Source organism: Nerophis lumbriciformis, linkage group LG27 (genome assembly GCF_033978685.3).
Source record: "Nerophis lumbriciformis linkage group LG27, RoL_Nlum_v2.1, whole genome shotgun sequence".
Lineage (NCBI taxonomy): Eukaryota > Metazoa > Chordata > Actinopteri > Syngnathiformes > Syngnathidae > Nerophis > Nerophis lumbriciformis.
Genome location: NC_084574.2, coordinates 34,791,500 through 34,803,144, shown reverse-complemented (window position 1 = coordinate 34,803,144; position 11,645 = coordinate 34,791,500). Strand labels below are relative to the sequence as shown.

Below are 11,645 nucleotides of genomic sequence, written 5' to 3'. Positions count from 1 at the left end.
CTTTTAGGGATCTCCCTAGGAGGAAAAAGCATAACAAAATTGCACTATCACAACATTGTAATACAACAGAGTTGTAATATTACATAATTGTATTATAGTATAGTTTTATATTATTATATACAAATAAGTAGTTACTGTAATATAACACAGGACAGATTTGACATCAGACCATAAACATTCACTTGCTGTAATAAAGACCAAGAGGATGAAAATGTGCTGCTCCTTTATTTTCATATAATTAAAACTCCATAGATTGCCAGTATTAGAAAATAATTTCATGATGATTTGTTTTTGATCTTTTTTTAATTACTTCAAAAAAGTCAACTTTGTTAAACAAAGAGCTCAATGCCTTGATGTCACTCAGATGAATTGTCCCCTGAAAATCAAGAAGACAGAGGAGTGATAACATGATTATTATGTCCATATATTAGTGAAACCCATACTTACAAGTGATTGGTCCAATGGTCAGTGGCTTGATTGGAATTTGTGAGGCAGAGCGTTGTGCTCTCCTTGTGCAAGACTAGATGGTGGGAGCATGTCAAAACATTAGAAACAATAACAGACTTAGAATTGAAATGTGACTCACCGGAATGCAGGTGTATCTCCTGCGGTCACACAGGCTAAGGCTGCAGTGGAGGTATACATTTCGATATTCTCCCTGAAGAAGAAAGAACAGGGCAGAAAAACGAGCCCGAAGGGATGAACCGCTCTCAACCACTGACACTTGTTGGCGGTCAGTGGGACATCTGATGAAGACAATGGAAGACAATGACTTATCATCAGTATTCTCCAAGCATCTTGGTGCTGAATTACCCAACTGAGCATAGACATACTTATTGTAGATGAGGGAGTATCGCTCAGGGATGTCAGGGTTTGAGAAATGAGAGGCGAAGCAGTCCTCCAAAACAACTGCCAAGCTGGGATCTCTCTTGTCCACAGAGACCCCCACATATAAAGGTGAGCCCACTGGAAGGACCACCCCACCTGCTGGATAAGCTTCTGTATAGTTGGAGTTGTGGAACAGGACCATGGAGGCTCTAGCTTTGGCACCTGAACCAACAACACTGCCTTCCAACCTGTCAATGAAATACACATAAATTCATAAACTACTTCTTAGTTCTTCTCCTTTACAATATTATTCTAAAGTTTAGTGGTCACAATTATTATTTTTTCCAGCCCTAAATAAATTATAAAACAAGAGCACATGGATGTCTTTTAAGTCAACATGTTTCCTAAAATCATTGCAAATCATAACAAATCATAAACGCCCAATTGATGAATGGCCTACTCACGCCAGGAATGGCCTGATGGCCACGTTTAGTCTGCTCTCTGTTTCCAGGGGATAAGCACACGAGAAAGGAAGACTCATAGGGACAGAAAAGGAAGTGTTGATTGTTGGATAGATGAATAAACTGTTGGAATAGATGGCATGTGTGCTGTTGGTCTGAAAAACACAAAATCATGACTTGAAACATTGACATTTCAAATACAGTCCTTAATGATTGAGGTACTTAAGAGAGTCAGCAAAGGTTGAATGGTGGCAACTGGACTCTTTCTTGTTTGTTGAAGACGTTTCATCATTTATCCATAAGGTTTCTCATCCATTCATTCATTTATTTTCTTTAGCAATTGTCTTCATTTGGGTTAAAGGTATGCTGGCGCCTATCCCAGCTGACTTGGAGTAAGAGGCCAATCACAGGACACACACAAAAAACATTCATTCATACTCACATTCATACTGTGAGTATGCAATTTCAGTCTCTTACTAAACTAGTGTGCATATTTTTGGAATGTGGGAGGAAGTCGGAGTACCTGGAGAAAACTCACGCACGCACAGGGAGAACATACAAAGTACACACAGAGACACCCAAGTGGAGATTCGAACCCTATATTTCCTGACTGTGAAGCCAACATTTGACCGATTGTGACCACTCCTTGGCGATACACACACCAAGGACATAAATGAAGGAAAGTCCACACCTAAAATGTAGACGTGAAGAAGTCTTCAGGATGAAAGATGAAATGTCTTCAACACTCAAGAAATGTTCAGTTGCTTCCATTTCACCTTTGCTGATGACCAAGACCTGATGACTGGCAATCTACAACACTTATGATCTAAGATGACTCCTATGCTTACATGTTGAAAATGAGCATGCATGGTGCCAACGACAGAAATGGTTGAATCATAACCAAATGTTATTGTTTGTTTGCTTGGAAATAAAATACATAACTACCTAATACAGTACAGTACATTGTGTTTGTTTTTACCGTCAGTTTGTTTCCACAAGCATCTGCCTGAGCATCAGCTTCGTACCACACGACATCATCTTGCACCCTGACCCAGGAACAGTTGTGGACTGCCAGGTTGCCAGTGAGTGGGTTATAACCAGCGCTTGTTGTGCTAACTGAATTCAGGCCCACTTGTATTTTGTCAGAGCCACACATAAGACGAGATATCCTGAGTGGAGCGTCCGACTCTGAAGAAGATATTATGGGGGCATCAATTTTCCTTCCTTAGTGTAATATTCCAAATTATCATTCAAATAAATAAATAAATTAAAGCCACCTTCGCAAATGACGCCTGCATCCTCCCTGTGAACACAGTTGTGTCTCCCAAATCCACGATGTCTGCAGCTCGCTATGGAACTTTCATTGCCATAACAACGGACGTCATCCAACCAGATGGGTCCACTACCTTGTCCGAAAGCTGCACTGTGCAGTGCTGACCGAGCTCTGCCACAGCCCAACTGTCTGCACACCACATTAGCGTTGGTGAGGTCCCACACGTCGTCACACACCGTTCCCCACTGTCCATTATGGTAGACCTCAACTCTTCCAGAGCAGCGGTTGTCAGAGTTGACCAGCCTCAAGGGTGAAGCAGCTGACACAGAAAAACACATATCATTTATGTATGTCAGCCTACCCTTTTTGGAACTAATGACATCATGACATTGATCAAACCGCAGACTTTGTATCTGAGGATTGTTGACTAACATTTTTACACCACGTGGGTCCAAACTAGGGATTTCAAAGTCTGTAACCTATTTCTTCTTACCGTCACAAACCACGCCCGCATCTTCCTGGTGACCACAGTTGTGTGAGCCAACCCCTTGGTGTTTGCACTCACTGAGCTTTGATTCACTGCCCGTGCATCTGACATTGTCCAACCAAATGGGTCCTCTGCCTTGTCCAAAGAAGGCTCTGTGTGGGGCCGATAAGGCTCTGCCACAGCCCAACTGTCTGCACACCACCTCAGCATGCTTTAGGTCCCAGATATCATCGCACACTGTTCCCCACTGTCCACGGTGGAAGATCTCCACTCTTCCGGCGCAGGAGCTGTTTCCACCATTTACCAGAAGAACCTCACCCTCTCTTACTGAGGGCACTGTTGTTGAGGGAGATTGAGGCGCTTCACTGGTGGTAGTTGTTGGCTCCACTGGTGGAACTTCAGGTTCCAATGTTGAAGAACTTATTACATCAACCTCTGAGCACAAAAAAGTTTTGTTTAGACTGAATGATATTTGGTTCCTACACCTACAGACAATGCGAATTGGATTATATTCTATGTTTGTATTACAAAAATGCCTTGAATGAAATAATACCTGCACAGTAGGCCAGACGGCACGTGGATGGCTTGACAAGTTTGTACACGTAGTAGCTGGACTCTCTTCGAGAGCACAGCTTGACATGGATGGTATTTGAATCAAAATGGCAGCATTCCCTCGCCCAGGCATTACACACAGTGCGAGTTACAATTTCACCCGATTGTGTGGGATGAGGTTCCGTTATCCATAGAGGTGCATGTGTTCCACACATGTTTTCTTCAATACATCTCTCGGGAATACGTGCACTGTTGTCCCCCAGAAACAGACGATACCAACCTTGCCACTGAACATTTCGGTCACAATTGGCCTGGTTGCTATTATTGTATCTAAATTCTGTGGAACGCCAGTCATCGTTGAGGACAGTGTAGCTCTCACAAGGGTCTACACAACGCGTCCCATTATTTCCAATACAGTCCATGCCTGCTGGACACAAAGCGTTCCTACATCTGAACTGGACAGAAGGTGATGAAATTCCAGATCTGGAATTCAAAGCAGGGGTCAAGCATTCGTAGGAGCCTGCTGTGTTTTGGCAAACCCAAGGCAGTGTGCAAGATGAGTCGGAGAGGGAGCATTCATCAATGTCCACACAGCCGCTATCAGGTGACCACTGGTAACCTCGGCGACAACATGAACCGTCGCTGCAGGTAGAGCGATCGTAACAGGTGACACCATCACCCAAAAAGCCATCTTTGCAGACACATGAGAAGCCGGTAAAGGAGTCCCCCCTTTCCTGTGACTGCTGGCATGTTGCTTCATCATGGCATGTGTCACAGCTGGAAACAACTGAACCTAAGAAAAATCAACCGCGTTAAATGCAGGCTGTTTGTTGTTTTAATTTCTGAAAAGGACTCCACAATCCCTATGTGCAATAAGTGACGAAGAGCATTTATTAGCGTTAATATATCAAAATCAACCCTGTAGTATTTTTTAAATTAAATACCACCACCCAGCTCAAGACTGAGAACCTTTATGTGGCGCTAGTGGACACCATTGTCTGCCGATCACAAATGTGCCTATGATGAATAGGAAAAGAAATATAGTTTTTTTTCTTGGCTCCAAATCAAATTCTGCTAATGGCCCCAATTTACTCATTGGCCGCCCTGAGTAAAACGTCTGATACCAAACAGTGCCAGGGGTTTGGATTTTCATTCCGTTTTGAAGTAAACTCCATTACATGTTGGAATTGATTTTATTTTAGAAGTTTAACTGAACATTTAAACCTCATGTTGTGCAGACCAACAAACACACAAACAGGTGCAAAATACCAGTATTAGTATTGTACCGCGATACTAATGAATTATATTCGGTACTATGCCGCCTCTAAAAAGTACCGAGGACTTTGAATATGACCAAAGTATGATCCTGTAACAACTTGGTATCGGATTGATACCCAAATTTTTGGTATCATCCAAAACTAATGTAAAACATCAAACAACAGAAGAATACGTGATTATTAAATTTTACCATAAGTGTAGATAGAACATGTTGAAACAGGAAATAAGCAGATATTAACAGTAAATGAGCAAGTAGATTACTAATTCATTTTCTACCACTTGTCCTTAATAATTTTGACAAAATAATAGAATGATAAATGACACAATATGTTACTGCATACGTCAGCAGCTAAATTAGGAGCCTCGGTTTGCTTACTTACTACACTAAAAGACAAGTTGTCTTGTATGTTCATTATTTTATTTGAGGACAAACTTGCAATAAGAAACTTATGTTTAATGTACTGTAAGATTTGTTGTTAAAATAAAGCCAATAATGCTTTTTTTTGTGGTCCCCTTCATTTAGAAAAGTATCAAAAAGTACCGAAAAGTATCGAAATACATTTTGGTACCGGGACAACACTAATACAAATCAGTAAAAATCAAAATGACAATTATTTTTGCTACTTTTTTCCGTTTAACATTAATGGAAGTCAACCTCAGTGATTTTAACATTTTAAACAGGGATGAATAATATGCAGTAACTGATCCTGAATTTCTGCGATGAGGTGGCGACTTGTCCAGTGTGTTCCTTAGCCTTCCGCCCGATTGTAGCTGAGATAGGCTCCAGCGCCCCCCGCGACCCCAAAGGGAGTAAGCGGTAGAAAATGGATGGATGGATGGATGATCCTGAATTTACAGATTTACTGTAAGACTAAATGCACTTTTTTTTTTATTGCTCATGTACTTTTTATATTTTACCAACTTGCCAGCAAAAGTGCTTCTAGGATCCCACTGACAATTTTGTCTTTTATATGCATGTGATATAGTTTAGTATAGAGAACTATATTGATGATAAATTAGTAAATGATACATACTGTATGAATGGAACATTAGATTGCAATCAATGAGCAGAGGTCAACTCCAAGAAGTCCAAAAAACATTTTGGATATCAAGATAAAGATGCTGATACGAGTTCAAAAATATATTTTTTCCATGTGAAATTGACATATTATTTTTGTGTTTTGTGAATATGATAAGTAAGATTTGTAAGTGTCGCTGTTTAATACAAAATTGGATTAAAAAGGTTTTTGCGCACTAAAAAAACTGAGATGTTCAACATTTACAGTAATAGTAATAGCAATAGGATGTAACTGTGTAGCATGGTAGTGCTGAATACTTACAACTGTGATGTCAAAGTACATTTTTAACATCCTACCTGAAATCCTTCCCGTGACGAGCAGCACGATGAGGAACCTAAAAGTCCCTCCAGACATCCCCATAGTGGCGCAAACACTCCGATCGTGTTAATAGGGATTTGCAAGAATTGTTGGCGTCACCTGGACCAGGAGCCGAATGTTCCAAGTGAAGACAGTGACAGAATTTATAGGCCAGTCTTATGTGCACACAATCTTACAAAACAATAAGTTATCAAACAGAAACATAATATTAAGCACACTCCAACACAAGTGCGCACACAACACACAATACACTTTACCGGAATGAAACACACCCGAACAAACAACTTAACCTCTTTTGTAGTCATTGCAATGTCCCACAAAAATGAAAAATGGATCAAATGATAATTTATTGTCATAACATGAACACCAGTGTTCATTTCAATGCAAATTAGTGATAAAAACCATAAAATAAAAATAATTTTAATATTGCACATAGCAATTTATTTTTGGCTGCTTCCAGTTGCTGTGTGTATGTTAGTTTTTTGTCCAATCAGATTTCAGCTTTTCTTGTTCATTTATTGTGGGAATGTCAGAGAATAAAAGAGTTTTGGTTGAAAAACAACAAAAGAAGTAATCACATCCCAGTGACACTGCAAACTCTGCATCAATTTAGTAACGTGTCATCAAAGAGTAAAAATGCATTTCTTTCAATATGCGTCATAACAAAAAAGGTAATATTAAAAAATGGATAGATGTTGATAGTCCAACTCATACTGACTGGTATACACACATAATACATACTGACTGGTATACACATAATACATACTGACTGGTATACACATAATACATACTGACTGGTATACACACATAATACATACTGACTGGTATACACATAATACATACTGACTGGTATACACATAATACATACTGACTGGTATACACACATAATACATACTGACTGGTATACACACATAATACATACTGACTGGTATACACATTAATACATACTGACTGGTATACACACATAATACATACTGACTGGTATACACACATAATACATACTGACTGGTATACACATTAATACATACTGACTGGTATACACACATAATACATACTGACTGGTATACACATTAATACATACTGACTGATACACACATAATACATACTGACTGGTATACACACATAATACATACTGACTGGTATACACACATAATACATACTGACTGGTATACACACATAATACATGCTGACTGGTATACACACATAATACATACTGACTGGTATACACACATAATACATACTGACTGGTATACACACATAATACATACTGACTGGTAAACACAAGCTATGGAGATGATATCAGTAGAAAAAACTGCATTTAGTTTAGATAATAATGAGTCATATATTGGAATATGGGATCCATTATTTAAATTTGTTTTAACTATTAAATGAACCTAAAATATGACTTATTTTATCTTTGTGGAACATTTTGGACACAGTGTGTTGTCAAGCTTATGAGATGCGATGCAAGTGTAAGTCACTGTGACACTATTGTTCATTTTTTATTAGATTTTTTTCATAAATGGCTGTAATGACAATGTAAATGATGGATTTCTAATCACTGTTATGTTGCAATTGTTATTAATATTGATACTGTTGTTGATATTATTCATTTTTGTTTGACTACTTTTGGATTGTTTTGTGTCATGTTTGTGTGTCCTCTCAATTGCTCTGTTGATTGCTATTCTGAATGTTGCTGGGCCGTTGCTGGAACTGTTTTATTGTGTATTATTTTGTTGGACTGATTAATAAAAAAGAAAATCAAAAAATCAAAAGATTTCAGCTTTTATGTGTTGCCATATCAATGTAATCTATACATATATATATATACACATACATACATACATACATATATATATATATATATATAGATATATATATACATATAGATATATATACATATATACAAACCCCGTTTCCATATGAGTTGGGAAATTGTGTTAGATATAAATATAAATGGAATCCATCCATCCATCCATCCATCTTCTTCCGCTTATCCGAGGTCGGGTCGCGGGGGAAGCAGCCTAAGCAGGGAAGCCCAGACTTTCCTCTCCCCAGCCACTTCGTCCAGCTCCTCCCGGGGGATCCCGAGGCGTTCCCAGGCCAGCCGGGAGACATAGTCTTCCCAACGTGTCCTGGGTCTTTCCCGTGGCCTCCTACCGGTTGGACATGCCCTAAACACCTCCCTAGGGAGGCGTCCGGGTGGCATCCTGACCACATGCCCGAACCACCTCATCTGGCTCCTCTCGATGTGGAATACAATGATTTGCAAATCATTTTCAACCCATATTCAGTTGAATATGCTACAAAGGCAACATATTTGATGTTCAAACTGATAAACGTTTTTTTTTTTTTGCAAATAATCATTAACTTTAGAATTTGATGCCAGCAACACGTGACAAAGAAGTTGGGAAAGGTGGCAATAAATACTGATAAAGTTAAGGAATGCTCATCAAACACTTATTTGGAACATCCCACAGGTGAACAGGCAAATTGGGAACAGGTGTGTTGGAATAATTGTTTGTAAGTTATCACAAAAGAAACGTTGTATTATGAATGCTGTCTTTCGAGGCCTAACAAGAGGAAGAAGGCTCGTGAAACGCCACTGGGATTTCAACACGGACAGATGGCAGATTTCAACACGGACAGATGGCAGGATCTGCTCAACTTCCAGAGGAACTCTCTTTGAAGTGTTAAAAGAACTCTCTTTGAAGTATTTCACAAACTCTCTTCCAACTATTTGGTAACCGAGGTCAACGCTATTTACGACCCGCTGCCCTCTTGAAGTCCCTGTGGTCAGGAGACGGGAGGGTTTATCCATTGTCCTCCAACACCTGCCCCAGCTGGATCCAGGAAGAGCCCAAGCCCGAGAAATCCTCTTCTTGGACTTCAAAGCGACCGAAAACAATGACTGTTTTACATACCTCCCATTCCTGCTGTGACATGTGTTGGTGCGTGAACATTGAACATCTGAATTAAAAGAGGAGACGAAAACCTTCTTTGTCAGAGCGTGGTGCAGGACTGTACAGAGAGTGAAGTGGCCATGTCTCTCCTCAATATTGAGTCCAAATTGAATTCTGTCTCTGTTTGATTCCTTGCCTTTTGTCTTGTTTAATAGATGTCCTCAGTTTTTGAACGTGACAAGGTGGGTGCCATGATTGGGTATAAAAGTAGATTCCATGAACAAACAAGGATGGGGCGAGGGTCACCACTTCGTCAACAAATGCGTGAGCAAATTGTTGAACAGTTTAAGAAAAACCTTTCTCAACCAGCTATTGCAAGGAATTTAGGGATTTCACCATCTACGGGCCGTAATATCATCAAAGGGTTCAGAGTATCTGGAGAAATCACTGCACGTAAGTAGCTAAGCCGGTGACCTTCGATCCCTCAGGCTGTACTGCATCAACAAGCGACATCAGTGTGTAAAGGATATCACCACATGGGCTCAGGAACACTTTAGAAACCCACTGTCAGTAACTACAGTTGGTCACTACATCTGTAAGTGCAAGTTAAAACTCTCCTATGCAAGGCAAAAACCGTTTATCAACAACACCCAGAAACGCCGTCGGCTTCGCTGGGCCTGAGCTCATCTAAGATGGACTGATACAAAGTGGAAAAGTGTCTTACAAGTACACATTTCAAATTGTTTTTGGAAACTGTGGATGTCGTGTTCTCCGGACCAAAGAGGAAAAGAACCATCCGGATTGTTGTAGGCGCAATAATGAAAAGCCAGCATCTGTGATGGTATGGGGGTGTATTAGTGCCCAAGACATGGGTAACTTACACATCTGTGAAGGCGCCATTAATGCTGAAAGGTACATACAGGTTTTGGAGCAACATATGTTGACATCCAAGCAACGTTACCATAGTCGCCCCTGCTTATTTCAGCAAGACAATGCCAAGCCACGTGTTACATCAACGTGGCTTCATAGTAAAAGAGTGCGGGTACTAGACTGGCCTGCCTGTAGTCCAGACCTGTCTCCCATCGAAAATGTGTGGCGCATTATGAAGCCTAAAATACCACAACGGAGACCCCCGGACTGTTGAACAACTTAAGCTGTACATCAAGCAAGAATGGGAAAGAATTCCACCTGAGAAGCTTCAAAAATGTGTTTCCTCAGTTCCCAAACGTTTACTGAGTGTTGTTAAAAGGAAAGGCCATGTAACACAGTGGTGAACATGCCCTTTCCCAACTACTTTGGCACGTGTTGCAGCCATGAAATTCTAAGTTAATTATTATTTGCAAAAAAAAAAAAAAAAAAGTTTATGAGTTTGAACATCAAATATGTTGTCTTTGTAGTGCATTCAATTGGATATGGGTTGAAAAGGATTTGCAAATCATTGTATTCCATTTATATTTACATCTAACACAATTTCCCAACTCATATGGAAACGGGGGTTTGTAAATATATGTATTTATTCTTCTTGTATTTTAGTTTGAATTGTATTGTGTATATACTTTTTTTTAAATTGTATTCTAGTTTAACCGTATTTATTTGCATATTTATTCCATTTTTTTTACTGCATGATTGTTTCGCGCCATTTTCTTTTTGCTGCTTGATGAATTAAGTTTTCTGAAAATGAATTTGGACTTGTGTGAACTTTTGAATTTTTACCATACCATACCAACTTTATTTATAAAGACCTTTAAAATCAACCACATACACACACACACACACACACACACACACACACACACACACACACACACACACACACACACATATATATATATATATATATATATATATATATATATATATACATATATATATATATATATATATATATATACATATACATATATATATATATATATATATATATATATATATATATATATATATATATGTATATATATATATATATATATATGTATATATATATATATATATATATATATATATATATATATATATATATATATATATATATATATATATATATATATTAGAGATGCGCGGTTTGCGGACACAACCGCGGAGTCCGCGGATTATCCGCGGATCGGGCGGATGAAATTAAAAACAATAAGATTTTATCCGCTCGCGGGTCGGGTCGGGCGGATTAATTAGATATTTTTTTTATTTTTTTATTTTTTTTGCGGGTGGCAGTTAAACCAATTCGGAAATATATATACATAGTTAAATTTTGTTACCCACATACGAAAAACGAGCAGGCACCTGCAGCATATGCCACAACAGAAGAAAAAAAAAGAAAAGAGATGGACACTTTTACGGAGCGGAGAAGGGACGCCTCGCCGGGGTCCGGGACCGAGGCCCCTTCCCCCGAGAGGGCCCCACCGGGAGCCGTAGCTGAGGCGATCCGCGAGAAGAGCCCGACGCACGTCCAGGGTCACTACCGCGCACACC

At 39.3% G+C, this 11,645-nt stretch overlaps 1 protein-coding gene across 1 annotated transcript; it reads right to left on the bottom strand.

Moving 5' to 3' along the window:
• Nucleotides 1-206: 206 nt before the first annotated feature.
• LOC133624484 (uncharacterized) lies at nucleotides 207-6,413 on the bottom strand. The gene is made up of 10 exons (XM_061988076.2): nucleotides 6,255-6,413; nucleotides 3,603-4,394; nucleotides 3,056-3,484; nucleotides 2,567-2,881; nucleotides 2,269-2,477; nucleotides 1,293-1,444; nucleotides 834-1,076; nucleotides 587-746; nucleotides 448-520; nucleotides 207-376 (listed from the first exon to the last, which is right to left on the bottom strand). Exons 1-10 carry the CDS (start codon nucleotides 6,316-6,318, stop codon nucleotides 357-359), a joined length of 2,457 nt encoding a protein of 818 aa, XP_061844060.1. The 5' UTR covers nucleotides 6,319-6,413; the 3' UTR covers nucleotides 207-356.
• Between the last annotated feature and the right edge of the window lie 5,232 nt (nucleotides 6,414-11,645).

Excerpts from the sequence above, each read along its gene's own strand:
- LOC133624484 (XM_061988076.2), bottom strand. The coding sequence starts at position 6,318 with ATGGGGATGTCTGGAGGGACTTTTAGGTTCCTCATCGTGCTGCTCGTC. Across the intron at positions 3,485-3,602 it reads CCGTCTGGCCTACTGTGCAG|AGGTTGATGTAATAAGTTCT; the intron begins GTATTATTTCAT and ends TTTTGTGCTCAG. Across the intron at positions 1,077-1,292 it reads GCCATCAGGCCATTCCTGGC|GTTGGAAGGCAGTGTTGTTG; the intron begins GTGAGTAGGCCA and ends TTTCATTGACAG.